General features: G+C 37.4%; 1 protein-coding gene across 3 annotated transcripts; it reads right to left on the reverse strand.

The window, feature by feature from the left end:
* Positions 1 to 226: 226 nt before the first annotated feature.
* On the reverse strand, positions 227 to 26,763 carry SLC39A6 (solute carrier family 39 member 6). Of its 3 annotated transcripts, none has more exons than XM_088131383.1 (11): positions 26,636 to 26,763; positions 24,719 to 24,779; positions 23,780 to 24,394; positions 21,102 to 21,282; positions 20,619 to 20,788; positions 18,395 to 18,607; positions 17,852 to 17,948; positions 7,301 to 7,678; positions 6,087 to 6,167; positions 1,872 to 2,062; positions 227 to 1,086 (listed from the first exon to the last, which is right to left on the reverse strand). In XM_088131383.1, the coding sequence occupies exons 3-11, from the start codon at positions 24,383 to 24,385 to the stop codon at positions 934 to 936; spliced, it is 2,070 nt and encodes a 689-aa protein (XP_087987509.1). In that variant the 5' UTR covers positions 24,386 to 24,394; positions 24,719 to 24,779; positions 26,636 to 26,763; the 3' UTR covers positions 227 to 933. The 3 variants fall into 3 exon arrangements, with proteins under 3 accessions (XP_087987509.1, XP_087987510.1, XP_087987511.1); XM_088131384.1 differs by having other exon boundaries at positions 24,719 to 24,782; positions 26,636 to 26,751; XM_088131385.1 differs by lacking the exon at positions 24,719 to 24,779 and having other exon boundaries at positions 26,636 to 26,746.

Genomic DNA, 26,763 nt, shown 5'->3' on the forward strand with positions numbered 1-26,763 from the left:
ATATTTCCTATTCCAGTGGTCATCTACTTAGCTCATTCCACCTGCTTTGTGGTTCTGCCAACATGTTCATCTAAATACTTTACATCACTTGTTAAAAAGATGCCAAAGTCTAACAAGCAGCTGCAGATGTGTGTTCAGTATTGAAATTTGTATTTAGATTTCTGAAGCAAAAGAAATTTTCCCAGTAGTATCAATAAAATACACAAAAACATACTTTGGACATATAGTCAGACCAAGGATCATATAATTTTAATTGCAAACAAAATATTAGATATCTTCATTGGAATACATGTTTGCAGTAACATAACTGTTCTCTCCCACTTTTACAAGAATAAAAGTGGTAATTTTAGGTTTTTCTACATCAGCCCTATTAAAAGCAACGGTTGACATGTTTGTACTACTTTAATATATACAAGACAAACTCTGGCAATGCATGCTCTAACTATATTTGCAATATTACTTTTTTAAAAGAAATTGCAAGTTACAAACTATTTATAGTTTTAATTTTCACTATGTTTGGTAAAAGGTAATATTTAATAAGCCAATTTTCTCACTTTGCTACTGGTAATCCACTGCAATTTGTGCAAGTTTTTACTATTAAAATCTCTGTGACTAATGGGGGGGAAGTGCCTACAATTAAACTGTACAGACAATATCAATAGTATGAAAAATAAAACATGCATTTAAAGCAGTGTACTACTTCAATGAACAAAGAAAGTTCAGTTTGTGGAAGCAATTGTGATCCTTCAGAGATTTATCCCTGGATGAAGAAAGGGAGGTGGTTTCACAATTTTTTCCATCACCCTGCACCTCTGCATCTCTCATACCTCCCTGGAGGATCACTGAGCCTCTACAGCAATTTTTCAGGAGGCACAAGAAACTGGCAAAAATTCTTACTCCTCCTCAAGTGCAGCTCTGCGTCTGAATGCAATACTATAAGTTTATGCTGAACACAATTTTATGTTCAAACACAGAGATAAGTAACATGATACCAAAGCCCAATAGAATTCCTGCGTTTTGTAATAGGAAATATCCCCAGCGGCTGCATCCATGATCACTAGCGTCATTGTGAAGCATTTCAGGCACCTATAAAGACACACATAATTTTAAGTCATGCATGTTATAAAAATAATGTTTCTACGTATTCAATGGCTAATGTTGGTAATATTAATCAACCCTCTATAATAATACATGTGAAACCTGCTAGAAAATATTGCAGTATATTCTCATCTATAAAAGATGCTCCTATTCTTCCTTTTAGCCAGTTACATGTATTATGTCTAGAAAATTAAGGAACTAAATTCATGTTCTTTCTCCTTACATTTCTATTTCTGTTTTTCAGTAAATACTTAATTTTCCATGCCTCCTGGATCCACTGATCATTATGATCCTTAAAAGACTATTGTGGCTAGTGGCCCCTGATCAAGTATGGGTTAAAAGCATTGTGCTTCAACAAATCTAGAGATTCTTCTCAGCATACTATTTCTCCCCCCCCCCCCCCAATGCAATGATTAGAAGGAATCTTACTTAGGAATGCATGTACCAAGGCTTCATTCTTAACATGAATCCAGGATGGTCCTCAGAAAAATAACAGCAACAGAGTGAATGAATTTACCTGGGCATATATGCCAGAATGGGCATATTATTTGGGCAAAGCTTTTACCAAGCTAATATTATTTCTCCACCCCCATCCCTCTAATCACAACTTCTACTGGCTAGAGAAGTTAATAAGCATATTCTGAAGCCCATACCAGGCTAGTGTTCCCACAAGAATATCTCACCAGCACTCCAAAGGAAATGTGGCTGTATAAATTTGATAAATAAATAAATGTGCTATTAATATCAATGTCTGTTAACAAGCATATACTTACCATATCAACAAGAGCAACATACATGAACAGACCAGCAGTGAGGGCAAAGATCCACATGGAAACATTGTCAGCATAGTGGCCAATAAGTATCCCAGTAGCCATTCCAAGGTATGCTAGCATAGCTGAGAGAGCATTATAAAGAACAGCTTGTTTGACTGTCATACCAGCTTTCAGAAGTACAGCAAAATCTCCTTCAAAAGAGAGACACAAGCATGTTTATATCAATCATTTATATTAAACTGTCAGCATTTCACTCCACATGGAAGTCCCTTCAAAAATTATGAGGGTTTTTAAAAATATCACTTGTTTTCATATAATCAGGTGCTTCAAAAGTTCAGGAGAGTAAAGACAAGAATAATCATAATTACTTGTGTCAAATTTTGTAATTCTGTATGTGTTTGCAGATACACAGATATATACAAACTAGGATTATGCAGTGCTTCACTTTTGAAAGGCAAAATGTACCACAGTGGAGCTTGAGGAGCACCTGTCAGCTGCTTCTTAAAGCAACTATGTCTTTTCCCAAGATAGCATGATTGTCCCCCTCAGCTGGAGTACAAAACCAAAAAAAGACAGAGTTGCTTTACGGAACAGCTCACTATGTATTCACAGACACTCCAAAGGACCTTTTTCTCTTGAAATCTGATGTCAGAATCCTCGCAATCAACTAGCTTGCTTGCTTCGTTTCTGCCATTGTAGCTGAAGGGGGGGGGGGGGGCGCCATGCAAGGAAGGAGCCGTTAGAAGCAGATGGGCTGTTATTGGGTTCTCAGGAATGCTCAGGTTCGTACCAACGGGCGACGGAGAAGAAGTCTGGGAAAGCTGGCAAGGGGAGGGCAGTAAGAAATGGGTAAAAGTAACTTTTTGGTGCACACAGGCTTAGTCTTAGCAACTCTTTAGACCTGTACACTTTCTCTCAATAAATGAACTTTTCTTTGAACCTACTGTACATCGGTTTCACAGAGAGTTTCTTTCGTTGGGAGCCGGAGGTGACAGATCATTACATCTGAATTTTTCCATTATTCTAACAGACATTCCTACAATTTATGTTAAGGTGGGATAAAACACTTTGAAATTATTTGGTATTAAAACCCTTTAAATTAGAAGTGAGCAATTGAATTGTGTTGAATCCTCACAAAGTGCACCAAATCAGATTAGGCTTGTATGAGTTTTGGTGCTTCTGAACATTGTAAAAATGAACCTTCTCTTTGATTAGAGAAAAGACAATATTTACATTTACTGCTGACTGGAAACACCTCCTGGACTCTTTGCGGAAAGCAGAAAAAATTAATTTATGATTTATGGTTTTTATGATTGGGCAGGATGGATTATAGAAGAGAGAGAGACTTGTTGTAACTTTTGAGAAAGAGGTAAATTTATAATTTTACTTATAACTGCTATGAAAAGATTGCAAGACAATTCTTAGTATCTTTTTTCTTTTCTATTTTACTTTTCTTCCCTTTCTTGCACTTTTTTCTTTTTGATTTTTCTTTTTTCTTTAATTTTTATTAGTTTGTACTAGTTATCTTTTTAAAAACTTTTTATAAAATTATTTTAAAAAGACAGTGTAACATAGGCTACATTTAGGTTATGTTTCTTTGTGATGCACAGAATGAGAAACGAAGAGATTAATGGAATTGACAAGTCTGCACTGGAAAATTATAGGAACAGTCAAAGTATTTCTTTAACGCAATTTTGGAGTTAGCCACAGCTTGCTTATTTACTTATTTCAATTTAGGCGCCACCCGACTCCAAACCAACTCCCACAGAAGCAGTTATGCCTATAACTTTCATCTTATACTCTCCCAAAACAATGAAGTTATAGGCACTTTCCTTAAAAAAAATAGTATTTGGAGCTAGGATTTCTTAAAACCTCCTCATCTAGTCTCCTAAAACAGGAAAGGGATAATTTCCTTAGAGGCACCTACAATACCTGTACTCTTAATAACATACTGTAAAGGTAACTTATACCTGTGCAACTTTCCAATTTTTGCCAATGAGAGACATGAATCTTGTTCCAGACCTGGACCCAAATCAAATCAGGCAGCTCTAAGCAAGTCTGAGACATACTGAAACATAGAATCACCCCAGGTTGAATCTTATAATCAGTTTAAACTGGTGAATTTAAATCAAACATGAACTTTGCCATGATTTATCCAACTATATTAACTATGGATAAATTCCAGAATTAAACAATCATAGCTGCTATTTTACATTATGCAGTGTAGAAATTTCTGTATTACTCAAATTGTTTAATTTCCTCTAGTAGTTTGGAAGCAAGATACATTTCATTTGCTTGAAACAAAAGAGCATTATCACCTGTGTTTTAGTTTACTCTGTGTGTCTTGCTTTTAATGTATATTTGGCACTGCCCCTCAATCAGCTCTTACAGTTAAATAAAACACAGAGACTGAGCTCTACTGCAACTGCATTTTCCACAGGCAATAAAATTATATTAGATTGCTGATGGATTTGAGTATTTGTCTTTTATTAAATAATGTTTACTTCTGCTTTATTCTATTGAGAATTTTTATTGTAGTGTTTAAAACTGAATCACCAGATCATTGTCTGAAACTGTGGGTGGTGACTTAATAAATCCTAACTTCACATATGCCCCAATAGCGTTTAGGTTAGTCATACAGGTAGTCCTCGACTTACAGAGGCAACTGGGACCGGAATTTCCATTGGTAAGCAATGCAGTTTAAAGCATGACCGCCTTACTTAGCAATGGCAATCCCTGCAGTCCCAGTTGTTGTCGTTAACTGAATCCCGCAATAGTTAGCCAAAGCAATTTCCTGCCAGATTCCCACAACTAAAGTCAGTGGTAAAGCCTGCAGAAAGGTGCAAGTCCCAGGCCCGCAGGCAGGTAAATGACTGCTGCTGGTTGGGGAGGGAGTGAGGGGGTACGCAAGGGTGCAGGGGAGGGTCAGGTATGGTGCATGAGAGTGCAAGGGGGTGCATGAGAGGCACCATGCGGGTCGGGGAGGATGCACGAGGGTATGAGGGGCTGCACGAGAGGTGCTGCGCAAGTCAGGGAGGGTGTGCCAGGGTGTGAGGGGGTTCACAAGAGGTGCCACGTGGGTCAGGGTGGGTGCGCAAGGGTGTGGGGTGCACAAGAGGCACGACACAGACCAATGAGGGTGTGAGGGGGTGCGTGAGAGGTACCACATGTTTGGGGAGGGTGTGTGAGGGGCGCTGCACAGGTCAGGGAGAGTGTGTGGGGGTGTGGCACAGGTCGGGGAGGGTGCACGGGGGTGTGCAGTGTCCAGCACAGCACGAGTGCAGAGGGGCTGGGGGAGGGTGCGCAGATGGGGGAGACTTACCCAGCAACTTGCAACCTTCCCTGCCAGCTTCCCCATTGACTTTCTGGGGAAGCCAGCAGGGAAAGTTGCAAATGGCGATCACATAATCACAGGGTGCTTGGCAACCAGTTGTGTGAATGGGTTGCCAAGCACCCAGATCATGATCATGTGACTGCAGGAGTTCTGGGACAGCCAGAATTCAGTAACCCCCATCGGTTCAGCACCATCAAAACTTGAAACGGCCGCTGGAATATTCTTGGAATACCATGCATACTTCTAGATGCAAAAAAAAATGTAATAACAAAGGTACAGAAAGGACATCCAGAATAATCAGAGAACTAAAACAACTCTCCTATGAGGAAAGTAACAAGTTTCAGGATTAGTTTAGAAAAAGGAACCAATTTGGTATGTGGAGCATGTGAATGAAGGAAGCGAATACACAAATGTACTTCTCAATCTCTCACAATCCCAGGAACCCGCAGCATGTCGTTAACCTAAATGTAATGATGGCCATAAACCTAGCTTTAGAAGGGGGTCAGAAAGTTCAGTGGAGAGCTTGTCAACGACTACAGGATATAAGGGCATGATATTTAAGATCAGAGGAATACTAGTTGCAAAGGAACAAGAGCAGATAAGATTTTTGTTCTGATATCATACTTTGACTCTACTATGTATGCTTGACAGGTTGCTGTGAGAAACAAGTGTATACTCTGATCCAAGTAGGCTTTTAAGTTGTGATGAATCTAAACAAAACAGTTGATTACAGTTCAATAATAATTAAAAAAAAAACTAAAATACTAATGAGCAAGCAATGTGAATTTGGGGCTTTGTCACTATTACTATCACACTGCAGTTGATGTACCAGTTAAAGCATGGAAATTATATTCTACTGCTCCCTGTTACATGTATCTTACCCAATTCATGTGGCAACTCATGACAAAAGACTGCAACAGATGTACTTAAGCCACTAGATAAACCTTCAGTGAAAGCAGCCCCTAGGAAAATTCAAAGAAAATTATTAAAAGCAATCACATTGAAAATGTAGTGAAATCCATAAATAAATTGAAATGAAGCAAGAAGCTTTCTAATCAGTATTGTGCATAGTATAATTGTGGTATTGCAAGAACCATGCATTAGAATCAGAAAGCATACAAGGGAAAACAAGAAAGAAATGACTAGTTGTAAGGCATATGTTCCCTATAAAGAAAGGTTAAAAAATTACATCCATTTACTTATTGAACAAAAGCTATATACTTTCAGCTAGTCCTGAAAGGCCATTCTTATTTCTATTTCAATTTTAGTGAAGATAATCAATTTCCTCTCTCTGTACTTGCTTAGAATTTAGATTTAAATGAAGAATAGTTTACAAGTACATGAAAATCACAAAACTACAGCATTTAATAATATGTAATCAGATAAAGAACAAAGGCACTAGCAACATGACTACTGGTAGTCCTCACTTAACGATGGTAATTGGGACCAGAATTTCTGTCGCTAAGCAACATGGTCATAAAGTGTGGCATCACATGACCGTGCCGCTTAACAATGGCAGTTCCAGTTGTTGTTAAGCGAATCACTGTGGATTGTTAAGTGAGGATGTCATGTGGTTGCCATTTGCAACCTCCTGCCAGCTTCCCCATTGACTTTGCTTGTAGGAAGCCAGCAAAGAAGGTCACAAATGACAATCACATAACCATGGGGATGCTGTGACCTATGTCAACACTGTTGTAAGTTCGAACAATCATTGAACAAGTGGTCATTAAGTGAGGACCACCTGTAATTTTATGTACTTTAGAACTAAGTCATCTTGATTCTTGGCTATAACAGGAAAAAGTAACCAATTACTAGTAGAGCCTATAGACAGACAGACAGACAGACAGACAGACAAGATTGTTGCCTACCTAACTGCTAGTTATGTTTAAGTAAAAAAACACAGATTTTAATGAATTCAAAATCTATGATATATCTATAATTGGCTGGGAAAGTACTGAGAGTTCTGATAGGCTTAATTCTAACAGAAATCTCTCATTATACCTCTTCTGGATTTACAAAAATGCCAGTTGAATCGGAGCTTCCATTTACACATATGAAATAGTAGCTGTAGGGAAGCCTAAAAGTATGCACTCACCAATTGCGAGACCATCACTGAAGTTATGCAGACCATCTCCCATTATTACCATCCAGGCTAAAGTAGCTATACCAGCATCTTTCAATTCTTCACGGGAATACCGCTGGCTATGGCTATGTGGGTGATGGTTTTGATGATGATGGTGATGTAAAATATGATGGTAATCATGGTGATGATGACTGAGATGATCTGACTGCCCTAGAGTGTCATGCAAGTGTGAATGGCATTTGTTTCTACATCCTCTGGATGCATATTCATGATCAGCAGTCTCTTTGTGGGTATGTGCTATCATGACCTCTTCTTCTTCTTGTACCACTGGTTTCTGAGACAGGAAATTTGATGGCTCTTGAGAATGTACCCCCAAATAAGTTTCAGGCCCTTGGAGGAAAAAAAAGAAAACAACTCAAGTAATTATCCAATTAAAGAAAAAAGAGATCAGAAATAATCAGAATACTTGCTATATAGCTAAAGAGGCTTTAGCTGTTTTATTTTTACATATCTTTATTGGAAGTACTGTATACCATGTAGGTAGGTAAAATGTGTTCTGATCTATTTTATGCTTTAGGACAAACTTATGTATGCAAGCCAGGCACACTCTACCCATACATTATGCCACATGTTTAGGATCATTGTAACTTAAAAAACCAGGCTATGCATAAATGCATCTAAAGTGAGGGTTCCCAACACGTGCCCATAATAATCAAAGCAAACAACTCCCTCGACACCCATCAGGTTTCCTGTCCCACCTCATTTTTTAAAAAATAGATTCTGTTCATAAAAAACTAAAGTGCCATTCATTAGAAAACAAAAATGGCAATGACTATAACCCATTTATTTGCAGGTGTGTCCACATGCCTGGGAAAAAAAAAGTGGGGATAATAGGGATCACCCAGGAATATCTTCATGATGGCAACTTTTTTTTTTTTTTTAAACAGGAACATTTTCCATTACAATGGGAATGATTTAGTAACAACTTTCACGGCATGACTTTAAAATTTCCAATATGTCCACCAGCAGAAATGGTTCTAAACCCTTGTCTTACAGCATGTAGAAATCCATTTGAGAAGAACCTCTGCTGTAGGAAGTGGTACAAACTGAACAGTCATTTTCAAAACATATTCTTACTCATAAAGGCCACATCAACTTCTGATGGATCAACATAGTATAGGTAGGCCTCACTACATTTTTTGATTTGGCTAATAATTTATTAGGAGCATGCACATATAACTATTAGAATCCAGAGACATATGAAAGAATAGCTAGCAATCTGTGAGGGCAGTGAACATGAATCTCTATCTGCAAAAACTCAGGGTGAGAAAAAAGAGATGACATACACAAGAGCCAGCTTGGTGTAGTTGTTAAGGCATCAGGCTAGAAACTGGGAGACCGTGAGTTCTAGTCCTGCCTTAGGCACAAAGCCAGCTGGGTGACCTTGGGCCAGTCACCCTCTCTCAGCCCTAGGAAGCAGGCAATGGCAAACCACTTCCAAAAAACGGTGCCAAGAAAACTGCAGGGCATTGTCTAGGCAGTCGCCAGAAGTCAAAAACTGACTTGAAAGCACACACACACAAAAAAAGGCAATGGAGAGAAGCTCTTATGGAGCAAAAAGCAGGAATGAAGAAGAGGTTGCAATAAAGAAAAATTAATATCATGTTTTCTGATATGACTTTAGTAGCCTCTAGTGGAGAAATGCAGGAAGCTGCCAATAAAGTCTAAATAATTACAGTAATAATGCATAATGATGAAAAATTGTGGAATTAAGCGTAGTCAGGGATATTACAAAACAATCCCTGCAGCCACTTACAAGCAACCCTCCCTGCTACAATGATTAGACTTTTTGTAAGGTTTTTCTTTACAACTGTAGTGGCCATTTTTCAAAGCCTGGGACTGGGAAGGGAGCTTCTAGATTGTCAGGAACTAAGTTGCATGTAGGCTACACTATTTCAAATTTATCTTCCCTATTCTAATATTTGGAACCTAAAAGGGGCTGAAAAAATAAAACTGCAGATCAATGCTAAGTCAACACTCTTTTATGACAACAATAAAATGCTTTTTAAAGGAATGCATCTCATTAATTTTTCTCTCTAATGGAATGGTTTCTATTAACAGAGAAGGGAGAAGACAATTCCCATTCCCTTTTTAGTATATTTGTCAGGGATGGGGGGACAACAGGGAAAGTCCTGCTGCAAGGGAGATGAGAAAAAGTAAATTCTCCTTTTTACATACAATACTAGAAAGTGAACTATCATGCATTTAAGCTTGAAACTAATATCATATATTTTATTTTTGTTCATTCTTGGCTTGTAATAAAAAGTTTGCTGGAACTCTCTACTGCTCTATTAACCACAAGAAAATCATAGGCTTTTTGAAACTGCAGATAAAACACATGCAAAATAGAACAAAACAAAAACCTAAGCACCAAAGTAGCATGTTAAGATAGTTAAGAAAGAACAAACATAATCTGCTTTACAGAAAACCAAACATTACAACATTTGAAAATAAGTTTTCTAATATCAAGGTAACCTAGAAGATATTTCATAGACAATTCTATAAAATGATTGTGCCTTAATCAATAGGTACATGACACTAAAAACAAACTGCAAATTTCTTCCTGTTCTAAAAACATTTTTCAACATCTTTCTGAAAAAGGATAACTTCAGTTAGCATAAGGTACAAACATTCTGCTTGCAACAATGAAAATCATACCTTGAAAAATTAGAACTTTTCCACACAATAAATTGAACATTACCAGACAAGAACAGCTTGAATGTTTCAGACTACTGTAAAATCTCCATTTAATGGCGCATTCAAGGAGAAGGGGTGATAGTTAAACCCAAATGTCTGTTAAATCTGACATGCATTGGGTTCTTGGCAGAAATCAATACTGCAGCTGCTGTCTTGTGCCTTAGCTGCTGTGGAGATAACCAAGAGGAATGAGTTCACTGGCTCTATGGGAGCAGGAAAGACTTATGTGACTTCCTAAAAGTCAAGCCTATAATGTCCTGGTGCATTGCATACAGAGGCTACAGACAGCATCTTCCCAGTACAGTTCCTGCCAATTTTCTATTGCTGTCACTGCCAATATAGCATGACATATTCTACCGGTCCATTACCCTGATCCTCCCCAACATCTTCCTGTTGATTGGAGGAGCAGATGGTTTGATAATCCTGCTTAGCCTACTCGGCTCCATATAAGTAGCTCAGGACTCCAGGCTCAGCAGAGAAACTGTGATGGCAATACTAAAGATGTAGGTACATGTGTTGGTTGTAGTTCTAGGATATGAAAGAAACAGCAAAGGAATTTTTTAGAATTTTTGAGAACTTTCCATAAAGTAGCATTAGGAAGGTAACAGATTATTCAGCATGGCTGAAGAAGCTCAGATGCAGGTGAGTCTTCTGAGGAGAAATACCTAAAGGAGACAAAGTCTATAGAGATTCAGTGTGTACCTAAAATGTTCTGTACAGTACAGATGAGTCTATAATATTGCATTTCAGGGAAAGAGAATTGAAGTGAAAGATGTTGCTTGATACTGAAAGGCTGAACGAGAACATCAGGATTAACTGCTTGATTTTCTTTCAGCAGCAAGAAAAATAACCACAGGTAGTCCTCATTTAGCAACCACTCGTTCAGCAACCTTTCAAAGTTATGACAGCACTGAATGAGGAGACTTACAGCCCGGTCCGAAGTTGTGGCCGTAGCATCCCCATAGTCATGTGATCGTGATTCAAGCACTTAGCAATTAGCTTGCAATTACGATGGTTGCAGTGTCCCACGGTCACGCGATCACCATTTGCAACCCTCATTGCCAGATTCCGACAAGCAAAGTCAGTGGGGAAGCTGGCAGGAAGTCGCAAGTCGCAGTCACATGACATTGCACTTAACAACTGAGCATGATTTGCTTAATGACTGCAACTGGAACTGCCAGAACTGCCATCGTAAGTTGGCGCGGGTCACATGATTTTTTGTTTTATGACTGTGTCGCTTAACGATGGAGTTCCCAGTCACAATTACAGTTGTTAACTGGGGACTACCTGTACAACTGGAAGAACAAGTGTCTACAAGTGGAAGCCTAGCAGCAAGAAAGTCAGCTAGAATTGGAAGAGCAGCATCTTCAAGAGGAGGCCCAGCAGTGGGAATTCAGAGAAAACTTCAGCTGGAGGAACAGTGATTACAAAAGGTGAAAGAACTGACCCTGTGGCAAAATTATTCAAGGAGACAGGCTATACCAGCAAGATTTGTTCAGGGAGAAAATCCAAAGCAGTTCCTTTCCTTCTTTGCTGTTTGAGAAAGCAGCATGGAATTGAAAACTTCAAGAGAAAGACTTTGACATTTATCCCAGCCTTATTTCAGGCAACCTTGAGAATAGCTATGAGAAGAATGACTATTCCTCTGCTAATTTTAAAATCTTGTATTTAAAAGTTCTTAGTTGGAGAATAGTTTTAATTAGTTTTATTTACAGTCCAAAAACAATAATAAAAATAAATTAAACACCATGGATAATAAATAAACGAAAAATTACAAAGCAAGCCTGAAAAGTTAATAAAGTAAAGAAGGCACCAAATTATTTCTGTAAGTCCTAGCTATTGCTAAAAAACTGTAGAGGGGAATGAGCCACATTGATAAATTGTAAATAATTGTGGGGCACAAAGGAATAGTTGGTGCTAATCAGCTGTTCGGCGGCTGGCAGCACCACAGCAGGGATGGAGCTGGTGGTATCAGGGTTGGAGGTGCTCAGCAGTATGTCTTTTGGGGTGGCGGTAACATTTGGCAGCAGTGAATTTATGGAGTTTTAGTTACCATACATGGCCCACAGATTGTAGATTGTACAGGCCTGCTCTAGATGATAAGAGCAGTTCAATTTTCTGACAGTTGGTGTTATTAAGATCCATTTGCCATTGGGTGTACAGTAGGCAATTTAGCAGCACATATGATACAGATTCTGTATCTGTATCTGAACATACACAAGTGCAGTTTTCATAAGGGAAGCTGCTATAGCTACCCGTTGTCACTCTAACAGGTAAATGTATCAATTTGGGCCAGGGAGAAAAATCTCCTGTGTGGGGCATGTAAGATGATGAAGAAATATCTAGGTAGGGATAGTCCTGAGGGCAGGGGGGAATAGTTTAGAAAGTGATTAGAAAGTGAGGTTACTGAACTCAGTGTCCTTCAAAAGGCTCCACCGTGGCTACTGAGGGAGGTATGGTAAACTGAAGATGGCTCTGCAAAAGTGGAGCCGACAACTGTGGGAAAGACTAAGGAACTGGTGAGTAGACCCATTCCTTGGAACCTCTCTGGATGAGAGGATGAGAGATCACCCACATGTGCTCCAGACAGCTGCTCTTCACGAGACAGCAGGACAGCAGTTTTCCATGGGTTTGAGTGGTGAAGGATGACAAGATTAAATATTTTGCTCGCAATCGGGGCAGAGACTTTTAAAGGACATTAAGTTCACAACTCACTTTTTTTTCCCACCTTGTTCAACTTTAGAATTTATTTCCAAATAATGTAGCAATGTCTGTTAACATGGATGGCTTTCAAAGCAATTGGAGAAATGTATCAGTACAACGGTTATCAGTGGTTGCTTTTTTAAAAAAATAATAATTAGAAACCTCACTTTCTCATCACTATTGGAAATTGCTCATTAACTACTTCTAAGCTATTAGAGACCTTCAGAACAAAAAATTTGAAAATGCCGGGTGAGTCTGCCTTCAATCCTGAACAAAAGAAAAGTTTAATCATAAGCTTAAGCATTTAAAGAATCTGAAATAAAGAGCAAAAAACTTAATAAAATTTTGATCTTAGAAAGTTCTAAACGGACTAAGGGTCAAGATAAAATTGGAATATTGAAACTTTTACAATAAGATTTTGGAATTAATTATAAAGAACAAACAGCTTCTCATGGGAAATAGATTCTGTTTTGGTTTTTACAAGACATAACAGAGATAAGCAATTTCATGATTTCAAAAACCGGAGGAGACTAAAGTTTTCAGGGAGAGGAAAGATTTACAAGCCTGTAAAATGTCACAAAATGTTATAACAATAAAAATACCAAAGGAGACTTTTGAAGAATGGAACCAGAAAATACTAGCCACAATGTCAAGTAATGATGTCTGCTTCTATAGATAGACTACGTCCAAAGCATGTTATTGAAGAAATGACAGATGTAGAACAAATTTTATCTGACAAGATAGAGATGGTATCAAAAGTGGATTTACAAATGACAGGCCAAGGGAATGACTAAGAAAAGGATGTTTCACTGGATTTACAAAAGAAACTGGCTGAGGTTTTAAAATTTAAAAGGGAAATACAAATGACAAACCAAGAAAGTGACCTGGATAATTTTTTCTTATTAGATTTACAAAAGAGGCTTGTTAAAGCCCTGAAGAATTCTGTGTGATGGGACTTAGAAGAAATGAAGAGAAATCAAATCCTAGGACAATATTTGAATGAACTAAAGATTAAGACTGTTAGAAGTAAAAGGAATGAATATAAAGTTGGTTTATTTGATCAAGGTTAAAACAAGATATGTTGTTACTTCTGGCAACCGTTTATCGACTTTCTGCTGACACCACAACTGAAAAGATATTTTATGAATTTGTTTATAGATAAGAGATGGGATATGGGATGAAAAGATAAATGTTCGTAACCTTAGAGGGGATGAAGAGTCACTAAATTTGTTTATACTTGTGCTGAAGGTTGGAAGTCACTTCTTTATATATTTCTTTTGTCTTTATTATATTCTTACTTTTCTCTTTCTTCTTTCTTGCGCTTTTTACTCCTTTCTATTCTCTTTTCTTTAAGTTTAGTTTGTATTAGATTTTACTATTATAATCAAAATGACTAAAAGGAGCAAATGACTAAAAGAAGCAAAAGTAGATGTGCTTGAGAGAAAAATGGTAAAAGTAATTGATTTAGGCCAATTTTAGCATTAAACGCATAGACATACAGTGGGGCAAAAAAGTATTTAGTCAGCCACCAATTGTGCAAGTTCTCCCACTTAAAAAGATGAGAGAGGCCTGTAATTTTCATCATAGGTATACCTCAACTATGAGAGACAAAATGGGGGAAAAAATCCAGAAAATCACATTGTCTGATTTTTAAAGAATTTATTTGCAAATCATGGTGGAAAATAGGTATTTGGTCACCTACAAACAAGCAAGATGTCTGGCTCTCACAGACCTGTAACTACTTCTTTAAGAGGCTCCTCTGTCCTCCACTCGTTACCTGTAGTAATGACACCTGTTTGACCTTGTTATCAGTATAAAAGACACCTATCCACAACCTCAAAGAGTCACACTCCAAACTCCACTATGGCCAAGACCAAAGAGCTGTCGAAGGACACCAGAAACAAAATTGTAGACCTGCACCAGGCTGGGAAGACTGAATCTGCAATAGGCAAGCAGCTTGGTGTGAAGAAATCAACTGTGGGAGCAATAATTAGAAAATGGAAGACATACAAGACCACTGATAATCTCCCTCGATCTGGGGCTCCACGCAAGATCTTACCCCATGGGGTCAAAATGATCACAAGAACGGTGAGCAAAAATCCCAGAACCACACGGAGGGACCTAGTGAATGACCTGCAGAGAGCTGGGACCAAAGTAACAAAGGCTACCATCAGTAACACACTACGCCGCCAGGGACTCAAATCCTGCAGTGCCAGACGTGTCCCCCTGCTTAAGCCAGTACATGTCCGGGCCCGTCTGAAGTTTGCTAGAGAGCATTTGGATGATCCAGAAGAGGATTGGGAGAATGTCATATGGTCAGATGAAACCAAAGTAGAACGTTTTGATCTAAACTCAACTCCTCGTGTTTGGAGGAGAGAGAATGCTGAGTTGCATCCAAAGAACACCATTCCTGCTGTGAAGCATGGGGGTGGAAACATCATGCTTTGGGGCTGTTTTTCTGCAAAGGGACCAGGACGACTGATCCGTGTAAAGGAAAGAATGAATGGGGCCATGTATCGTGAGATTTTGAGTGAACACCTCCTTCCATCAGCAAGGGCATTGAAGATGAAACGTGGCTGGATCTTTCAGCATGACAATGATCCCAAACACACCGCCCGGGTAACGAAGGAGTGGCTTCGTAAGAAGCATTTCAAGGTCCTGGAGCGGCCTAGCCAGTCTCCAGATCTCAACCCCATGGAAAACCTTTGGAGGGAGTTGAAAGTCCGTGTTGCCCAGCGACAGCCCCAAAACATCACTGCTCTAGAGGAGATCTGCATGGAGGAATGGGCCAAAATACCAGCAACAGTGTGTGAAAACCTTGTGAAGACTTACAGAAAACGTTTGACCTCTGTCATTGCCAACAAAGGATATATAACAAAGTATTGAGATGAACTTTTGATATTGACCAAATACTTATTTTCCACTATGATTTGCAAATAAATTCTTTAAAAATCAGACAATGTGATTTTCTGGATTTTTTCCCCCATTTTGTCTCTCATAGTTGAGGTATACCTATGATGAAACTTACAGGCCTCTCTCATCTTTTTAAGTGGGAGAACTTGCACAATTGGTGGCTGACTAAATACTTTTTTGCCCCACTGTACAAATAAAGGACTGAACTACAGATACAGTGCTGAAGTTTAGAAAAATTATGGTTCACTTAATTTTTAATACGAATGAGATTCCCTATAAAGGTATTAGGATGGGGTTGGGGGAATAAAAAAGGATTTTCATTTTTGTTGCAAAATGAAAGTTCTCCTCAAAAAAGAAAATGGATTTCCTTGGAAAGAAAAAGAAGTCACCCAAAGATTTGAGTAAGTGAAAAGGAATTACAGAGTTTGTGTTTTAGCTGTTATAAAAAAAGGGCACTTCAAGAATAAATGTCCTTATAAGAAGACTAATGCAGATAACAAACTTGTACCAAAAGTTAAAGAATTGTATAAGGTGAAAGAAGGAACAAATATACTTGTGTTTGTAGAATAACTGACAGACAAAAAATTAATTAAAAAATTAGACAAACAGTTGTGGTAAAAGATGCTATTATTTCAGGGATAGTAAATACTGGTTCAACTGTGTCCACAATAAAGGAAGACTAAATATCTAATCAACGATTTGTTTCAGGGAGGCAGAAGGTACATTTTCTAGGAAGAACACTGCAATCTTAACTTGGAAATTTTTGCATTCCTCAAATATGATGTGTCTGCTCACTAACTGCATCCAGAAATGGATGACAGTGCTATGCAAGTAGAAAAATAAAAATATGTGAAGAAGGGCTTATAAATAATTATTCTGTTTTAATGTGTAATATTAAAAATGTTATGACCAGAAGCCAGCAAAACATTGTTTTAATGTAGAAATCTGTACATCAGTTATTATCAGCTATTATTATTATTATTATTATTATTATTATTATTATTATTACTACTACTACTACTACTACTACTACTTGTATGCCACCCGACTCTTGATGACTCTGGCCAGCTCACAAAGAAATTTCAATGAAACATAAAAAAATAAAGATAAAAGATGGGAAGTACGATGAAGCGAGGGGTGTCACTCTCCCACGCCAAAGGCCTGGGTGAAGAGCCAGGTCTTTACGGCTCTTCTAAATAACAGCAGGTTGGAGGCCATCCTGATCTTAGGGGAGGGACCTCGTTCCAGAGGGCAGGTACTGCCTCAGAGAAAGAGCACTTCCAAAGTCCTGATAGATGACATTGTTTAAACAAAGGAATGCAGAATTTAATACTCTGGTCAGCTACAGTCAATTTAAAAAACTGTGAAAGATGCAAGTAGGGAGAGTTCATATTTGAAGGGTTGAGATCTAGAAGAATATTTGCAAGATAGTTGAAGCAGTTTTTAGTAAGTGGTTAAAAAGAAAGTTAAGTAAGGACAGAAGAAAAGACTTGGTGAATTCAGGAAATAGGAGAAATAAATACATGCAGTATTTGAAAAAAGTAACTTAAAATGATGTAAAGGTTTGTAAGTATCTTTGTTACTAAAAGTACACAGTAACAATACATATAAGAACTTCTGTTTGAATGTATCAAGGAAATAATTTACCTTTTAACTACAGATACCAAATCAGGGCTACAAACTTCAAGATGACCACTGGCAAAGAGTTCAGGGACTTCCACACCTCTTTGCCCATCTTGGGGTCATCCAGAGTTTTGCACCTCAGATCTGCTAGCCATGCTTTTAACCATTCACTCTGGTTGAAACAATAATCACTGCTTGTTTACTGAAGCTAGATTTTGGTATTCAGGTGTATAGAGCTCACATACAGGTACATTTCTGTACAAGTGGCAAGTGAGGGTCTGGTAACAGTTAACTACTACTAAATATAAAACTAAATACAAAGCTTCTCAAAACTTCAAAGCAAGAGGAAGGTTCTTGACAATGCTGATCCTGAAGAAGACAACTGAAAGCCAGTATTTATCCAACCTACAGGCATGTTTGTATACAGGGATTTGTGTCAGTTTCTGCTGTCTAAACTCTGAAAGTTTCCAAGCTGGTGTACTGGATAAGCTGATTCCTTTTATGTTTCCATAAATACAATTCGCAAAGACTTTATAAGATATTTAAACGAAGTTTACTGAAACTTACTATCATCTGCATCTATTTTGTCTTCATTTGCTGAAAGCTGAGAGTCATATTTAGACAGCTGTTTCTTGATTTCTAATTCATCATCATCATTTTTTTTCTGGCTCCGAAAAAAGAATACATTTAAGTAGTTAACATTTTGGCTATACCTCCTGAATGACACATACATCAACAGAATATAGAAAGTATCAATATAGAATGTAGAAAAGAAAAAAGTTGGAATACATGAGAAATCTCTTAAAAAATAGCAGATTGGTTAGCAAAAATACAATTCAGTTTTTTTGCAATTGCAGCATTGCATTTAGTTTTAAAACCTTACATCAGCTAAGACTTAAAGTTCACTATTAATCGCAAATACTTAAGGATGTATCAGTTTTTTCTTTTAAAAAAACCCTCTGTAATGGTGAAATCCATGTAAGTGATACCGAAAAGTAATATCCAATGAAAGTATTATTTTATAAATTGGCTATAAATATTATTTTCAAATATTTCAACAGAGGAAAATTAAGGGAAAAAAAATTCCTATGAAAACCAGTGGTTTCCTACCTTTTTTTTCTTATCCTTAAACTGTTTAATTAATGTGATCAAGTGCTCAACAAGAAACATAAAATATAGTCCTCCAAGGGCTGTGAGACCTTTCCATGTAGAATCCAAATAAGCACTTTCTTCTGAACTTTGGAAAACTAGATGCTTAAAAGGGAGATCTTTACTGTGTTCCATTAAAGATTTTTCATGATGATGATGGTGATTTCCATGAGACTGAATTTGGAGAGTAAAAAAAAATAGTTTAGATAACATTCTGTATAGAAGAAGATGAGATAGGATGAGTAGAGAAATAGCAAGGTCTGTCAGCTCCAGAGCTGTATATAAACAACAAAATAGAAAAGGTGAAAGTTGCATAACTTTATTGCAATCAGTGACCAGCCACAAGAAAACTGACAAAGGCCTTGACCACAAATACAGAAAACTGAGATGAAGCTAAATCAGTAAACTGTATAATTTCAGACTATAGATAAGAATATGGAAATAGATTAGACTAATGCTTCCTCGTATAAAAACTCCCTGCAAGAAAAATATAGCATATGGGGGGTGACGTGGGGGAAAGGAATTGTTGCATTGATTTGACTTACAGGAGATTGTTCACTTTCATTTAAAAAAAGAGTGATTCCTGTAGCAGAAAAATTTACAAAAAATTGACTATACCACCTCATACTATTCCAGGGATGAGATTTAAAATATTCAGAGGGCTGTGAAATTACACATTTAGCATAATAGTTACATTTACAAACTCAAAATCTTTTTTTTGCCAGCTATATTTCCAAATTATACAAAATGTATTACTTGCTTATTATTAGCCAAAATGTTACAAAGGTTCATCTGATCCTTAGAAGAGTTCTTTCCTTTAAATAGTCAACTATGATAGTAAACCTTTCAATCCCCTCAAACTGAATGACAATATAGAATAGCTTTGTATTATCCGACAAGTCTAACATAATTGGCAACATTAACTGTAAGTTCTTTCCAATGGTATTATTTTGGGAACCAATATCTGTACTGTATAACCAAGCATAGCTTAAACTAGTGCTCCAACTGGATTCAGGAAAATACAAGCTCATACAAGTGATATGTTGGTAGAAAAATATGTGATCAACATGCCAATGATCCTGGACACCAAATGTAAAGGCAAAAAGATGAAAGATCTCAAAAGTGTGGATTTTACAAACGCTCATATTCAATTTATTATTTAATGTCTCTCCTTGGTTTCCATACCACAAAAGCTTAGCCAAATAAATTCTGTGTTACTAGATCAGATTGCTACTGAATGCCCTTGTCACGTGTACAAACTGCAATGCTATAAACATCCCATGATGCTCTTCTCCCAAGAGTTTTTCTCTTCAACCAAAGCAGGAGGGGGTGATTTTTCTCCCACCAGAAGCTACTTTAGAGAATGGGGAAGGGAAGGGAAGGGAAGGGAAGGGAAGGGAAGGGAAGGGAAGGGAAGGGAAGGGAAGGGAAGGGAAGGGAAGGGAAGGGTCTCCCTTGTATATATGCACAAAGTTTCACAAAGCAATCTTTTCCTGAAAAATGCACAAACACTACAGTTTACAAAGAACCGTACCTGACAGGTTTTATATTACCATAAATGCTTCTAGGTTGAACAAATAGGGAGCAGAAACAGGGAAACAAGACAAAATAGAGGAGGCCAGGCGCAATGGAACCTTCTGAGTTTTAATGGCACAAGACTGACTACACAAGGAGAGAACAGTAGAACCAGAGTGACTTCAGGAGAGAGGAAGACATAAAATTGAAGCAAGTATATTTCTCTTGCTCCATATCTGTGATCTAATCCACTAGGGGGCTGGTGAATTAATGTGACTTTTAAGATGTAAATAGTAAGGATGATGTCCAAGCAGTATTTCCACTGGGAGTGAATAGTGGTTTTTCAACAGGACTTGAGCTGGCTAAACTCCCCTTTCCCCATAGTCCTGCAGCTGCTTCATCACCTTTCTAGCAGCTGCCATAAAACTGTGTAAGTGCACTGTGTTCATGCAATTAATATTCCATTTAGTTTAGCCATAATATTGTTAAGAAAAATGCATCCAACAGAGAGAAGGCTTAAAGGTTGATGGACAACACAAAATCATCAGATTAGGACCTCTGCTTTTGTTTCACCACGTTTCCCTTTCCTACTTACAGGGTTTCACTGACCAAAGAGCACTATGCTTCACAGGGACATATACACTATTAATAGAAAAAACACTGTACTTACATGTGGAAGGAGATGTAAAAGAGCATCTCCGCTTAGCGTTCCAACTGCTAATGCCACGAGGAAACTTAAGAGGAACTTGAAAAATACACGATTCATCAGTGGCACCAGTATAACACCCAATAATGAAAGAAAACTGATAATGGAAATGGATATAAAGCCACCAATCCAAGCTGAAAAGAAGAAGATTTTTTTTCTATCAAATGATTCAAACATACATTCTTTATTGAATAACATACTTCTTCCTTCCATTTTGGCAACTAGCTAAAAGAATTTTCTAACCTAAAAGATTACATATAGCATTTTGTATATTAGTGTTGTTGTTTATAAAAAGACCTATTCTTTGAGACAAGAAATACAAATATTTTGATTCAGATAAATCAATCCAAACTAAACCCAATTCTTGAATAAGAATGTATTACACCACCATAAACAAGAGAAAGTGGAAGTATTGAATGGGAAATTTGATTCCACCATCATACTTACCTACTTGCAATGAATATGTTTTTGGAGCTGTTTCAGCCTTTTCGCTTGTTGCATGAATTATACAGTTTCTACCATCAATCTGGCTAATTATGGCTGGACAAAGATAGCTAAATTCTGTGGCTGTCAAAGAGACCTGAGTATTTATTCCATGGAAAAGCATCATTTCTGATGCATTAAAGCACTATAGAAAAAAAAGTGTTAGAAAAATACACACATTAAGAGACATAATTTCAAAACAGCTCTTCTCTCAACTAACCAATAAATTTCATGCTGTCAGAAAAGCAAATATAACAAGCACAGGGCAAGGTTGTCATGCAAAAGCAAAGAAAATTAATTGGTTTCCTATATGTAGCGTTAACTGCCCACGTAAGAAAGAACGGTGCAATCTATTCCTTACGCCCAAATTGATACCCGAGTATTATTTCCTCCCCAATCAATCCCCACTATTCCCACTCCACCCTCATCACTTCCTACACGTGGCAAACTGCTGAGAGTGACAGCTTTGAAAAAAAAATCTACTGGGCTAGCACTATCAAACAAGCTGTTTAATGTCCAATGAAGTCCAGAAACAAGACACAAGCAATTTTAAAAAGTGGATTATAGATTAGCACCAAAAGCTATTATATTGGATTACTTCATAGCATCACAGGAAGTAATTGGGCAGACTAGTTCCACAGAGCCAACTCATTCTGTATGTCAGTAATAACTTGTTTGACAATCAAGAATATTACAACTATTTTTTAAAACATGGCTTCCAGCATAGGAAAACAGTGTGATAACTAAAATGCTTTTTAAAATATTAAACTAGCTTTATAAATTCAGCTGATCTCCAGGCAAATAAATTTCTTCAACAAGCATCAGGTAAGATTTTGCAAAATGGATGGATATAGGGTTTATTCCTCCATCATAGGCCAATATGTCAAAAATTACTAATACAGGTATATGGTCTTCAAAATTTAGACAAGTGAAAGCTTTCCAAAGTTGAGGGTGGAACTGGCAAAGGTACTTAATACACCAATTAACTATCCTTTGTCTGTTTAAGTGGCCTACATAACTGGAAAATTCTCATACTCTTTTAATGGTAGTTATATAATAAATGTTCTTATTCAAGCTATACAATTTTCAAGAGAACCATATTTTAGCAGTTTCATACCTGAATTATAAGCAAAGCAGACCACATGGAAAATTCTTGTCTCCATGAGCTGATAAATCAGTTATGGAGTTTAAAAATATTTTTTCTATATACAGTGGTACCTCAGTTCACGAACTTAATTCGTTCCGCAACTCTGGTCGCGAACCAAATTGGTCGTGAACCAAATCAAATTTTCCCATAAGGTTCAATGTAAATACGGTTAATCCATTCTGACCCCTCCAAATTTGGTCGCAACCCGATTTTTGATCACGTCCTGAATCAAATTTCCCCATAAGGTTCAATGTAATTATGGTTAATCCATTCTGAACCATATGTGGGTTTTTTTTTTAAACCGCAAAAATATGACACAAGGTACAGTACGAAGAGAGAGAAAGCTAACCTTGCTCGACGCGACTTCTGGCATGGAGGACAGGAAGTCGGTTATTGCTTGGAGGGAGAGTCCCCCTCCCTACAGGAAGCCGCGACCACGTGTCACGGGAGTGAAAATGGCTGTGGATCCTGTTCGTCACCTGATCTAGCATTCGCGAATGCGGAGGCAAAATTTTGCGAACGGAGCTGTTCGTGAACTGAATTGTTCGTGAATAGAAGCGTTCGTGAACCAAGGTACCACTGTACTGGTGAACCTGTGATTGTCTAAACATCTCAGTACACTCATCAAAATCACCAGCTGCTGGCATGTAAGCATTAATATACTTAGTACATTTAAATGTGAGCATGAAAGAGTTGTAAAAAGCTATTCATTAGTGATGAAATGCATATTTATTTGGAATGCCTGAGTGAGATTAGAGTTAATTCTGAAAGTGAAACATTGTGTTATGTCGGTTTATTGACAGAGAATAGATAATACAGCAGGCTTTCCAGCTATGGACTACAATACTATTTTTATCATGTTTTATTTTACGAAGCATAAGAACGTTTTGCATTTTGGCTTATTCTGAAATTAATCTTGTCTTCTATTCAAGATCACGAAAATCTTTTTAAAAAATAAATAAAAGTGCTATTGTCAGAGTAATATACTGTAAAGTTGACTGAGTTGAAATTCTTCTAGCAATCAAGAATGAATTGCTAATTTCTTGTGTGATTTACCAATAAAAAGTATTAGTTATAATACTCATATCAGGATGAAGATACTGCCCATTTTTCTAAAATAATTGTTTTAAAGTATGGATATCTTGATAGAATATCCACACCTTGAGAAATCCAGAACACTTAACCAGGCTTATGAACAAAGACAACTTCAGCATGCAGCTCTAGGCAAGATGTGTGAAAGCATCTGAACCAACTTAGATGGTATTTCTTTGGAAGTGGAATAACAGTCAGAATACCCAGAAATTAAAGAGCTAATTAAATAACCAATAAGGTTTTAAAAGAATAAAATCTAAGTACATCAAACGTCAGATTTTAAAAAAACCTAAAAGCCTATTTCCAAATATTTCTTGTGTAATTTGTTTGCTAATTTTACCCTCCTGTTTCAGCCTCCCTCACCAAGTGATACACTTGCTTTTCTGTTTACAAGCAAACTCACATTGCTGCTGCTTCCTAGAACAATGTTGGGATTGGGGCTGGCAAAGCCTATGCGTGCTGACAATTCTGCAGTTTCTGAGTGTTGTAGCAGAGAGTTGTCCTCTGTAGCCGTGGTGTAGGTAGATGTTGTTATAGCAACTGTTGTGCTCTTGTTATTCATGGATTCTTGCTGATGGTGCTCCATATTCTCTGTTCCAGGCACATCTTTTGCTGGATTATTCAAAAAATCTTTGTTGCCACTACCAGATTCATCACTAGGACAATAGGTTTTGTCAGAGTTTGTCCTGAGCGTAGCATGATTGTGATGATGGTGGTAATGATTGTGATCTAGAGAAATTCTTTTCACTTTCTCAATGCCTATATTGTGTAGCAATTTTTTAAACCCTTCAATATTCAATGTATTGTTCTCCCCATAACGAGAGAAGAGCTCCTGAAGATGATGTCTCTGCCTACATAAAGCTACGCTAATATTGATACTAGCTGCCTTCTCGGGAATGAGTTTCTCTGTAGTTTGTGAAACTGTGGGTTCCAAGCTAGGGTAGGAAGCATGACAAAACAAGAATGTGGAAAGTAAGTGAAGAAAACTTATATAAAGCTTGTTTGCCATAGTAAGGTCCTGTAAGAAGAGAATGACACAAAATTAATTTTAAAAACTGCTCAAGTATGCTATTCAATTAATTCAATATAAAATAAAATGAATATTTAATTTAAAAAAACTTCTGCAAACTACCGCAAATGGTAAATTGCACACTTTTTACTATATGAAAGTTACATAATTACAAGAAAACTTGCTTAAAAAGTTGGATAATGTAGTATTCCTGCTTTGGAATCCATACTTCATTCCATTCTTCTCTCATCCTCAATTTTCTATTTCCCTATTTGTGAACTGTCAATGAGCACTCTGTGTCCAATGAGCATAATTTTTTTTCTAACTACATACCTGAACAATTATTTATTTTCAGAAGCCTTAGGGTTCGTAGATATCTTGTACATGGCTACTGCTGCTTTAAAAATCAAAATAATAAATAAATAAATAAATAGGTAAAGGTAAAGGTAAAGGTAAAGGAAAGGGTGACACTGGTGAAAATTATAAATTGTTCCAACTCACTATTACATACAGATCTCCTCTATTATCAGCATAGATATTCAGGACTTCCAAAAGAAACACACCACCAAAAGTAGCCTGACTAAAAATCATCTTGAATTTTCATCTAATATTTTCAAATATTTATTTAATCCCTTTTTATCAATTTTACTTTAAATAACAAGGTATCAGTTTTATGATACTTGAAACACTTTGCTGCACTCTCAACAATCTAATGTCTTGGGAAGATGAAGTATAAATATATACACAATTTATAATAGTTTGGAGGAAGTGTCACCGAGGAGATAGGACAGTAAATAGAAGTATTTAAGTCCAAGAGTAATAAGCATTTTATAGTTAATTACCACTAAATAAAGTGGTATATGACTCTAAAATAAGAATTCCAATCTTTTAAATTGAACTTATAACAGGTACTGAGTAGTAACTTAGCACTACTAGAAATATATTAGGACTTTTGCAAACATTTCCTGTTTGGTGACGCTAGATCATGCAGATAACAAAATATATATCCCATGCTATGGCTGCAACCAGATGACCTATTTGCAGATACATGAATACTACCTATGTATTTACTTTCCACCTACAATTTAATGAACCCTCATTAAAAGATTAAGGCAAGAGTAGTTTTATCACTTGTGAGTTAATTTCTTCCTTTTTCTTTCTTCTAGATTTCCCATCTTTGTTCATTAAGGAAAACCTACATATAGCTTTTAATTAAAAATAATTCACAATTATATTTATGTACTGATTTAATATACTGTTGCATTGACAAATGCCCCAGAGGAAACCTTGTTGGATATAACAATTTAGAAATCATGGATCTTAGAAGGTAAGTTTCTTAGCACAGTATGTTTAACATTCAAGTTACTACATTTTTATAATGGAATTGCAAGCAACTTTGCTTCCTATATAACAATTTATTTTATTTTTATTCTTCCTTTTTTTCAAATCATCCAAGTTAACATACATGGTCCTTCCCATCTCTCTCATTTTATTCTGACATCCATCTAGGCAGAGTTCATAATTGGCCCACGCTCACCCAGTGAGTTTCAGGGCAAAGTGGAGACTGAATTTGGGTCTCCCTGGTTGCAACTTACATTCTGTACAATCTACCATTAGGATTTGCCACTTGAAAGATTTCACTGCTTTGTAAATTCATTTCTCACTAGCAGTTAGGGTATTTGTTTTTTTTCCTCACGTGCTTTTTCAACAGCTGTCTGAAATTTATTTTACCGAATTAAACAATTCAGTTTGCTCATAGTTAAAAATATGTAAATGATGGTAGGCATATCACAGTTACCATCCTACTAGTTCATGACTAAATCCTGCACCTGGCGAAACTCCTCTCCTACACATTCCTCCTTCTCAACTATTAGAAAGATATCTTGCCCTCCATTATGCAAGAATTGCCTCTCTGATTAAAACCAAAGAAGAGCCTGTTTATTCAGACAGATGGCCCCAAGGAAGGGCCACAGGCGACAATGGCCCTCTCCTTCCTCCTTCACCAGCATATAGTACCCAAAGATGGATATACCACAAGACGTGGACGCTTTTGAAGCCTGAACTGTACTAACCAACTAAAGCCACTTTCTCACTTGAGAGAGGCTGATGAAAAGAGTTGACTGATCACTGCTGATCCTTTAAGACCCTCCCCCTCAAAGGAGCAACTCCCGGGCAACCGGCGCTGCCGGGCTAAGGGCTCCCCAGACAAAAGCGCCTCCCCAACCTAAAGCGCCAACCGCGAAGCCGTACCTCTTCTCCAACTGTTACGGTAACCGCTCGCACGGAACCGCTTTCACTGACCGCCCGGAGCAGGAGAGAAGCAACCCGGCCTCCGGACGAAAAGGGACGCCGTCCCTCAAAGCAGCCAATCAGAATGC

The sequence above is a fragment of the Python bivittatus genome, unplaced genomic scaffold (genome assembly GCF_059951505.1).
Source record: "Python bivittatus isolate LINGU-HERP-01145 unplaced genomic scaffold, Pbiv_v1 ctg000960_np1212, whole genome shotgun sequence".
NCBI lineage: Eukaryota > Metazoa > Chordata > Lepidosauria > Squamata > Pythonidae > Python > Python bivittatus.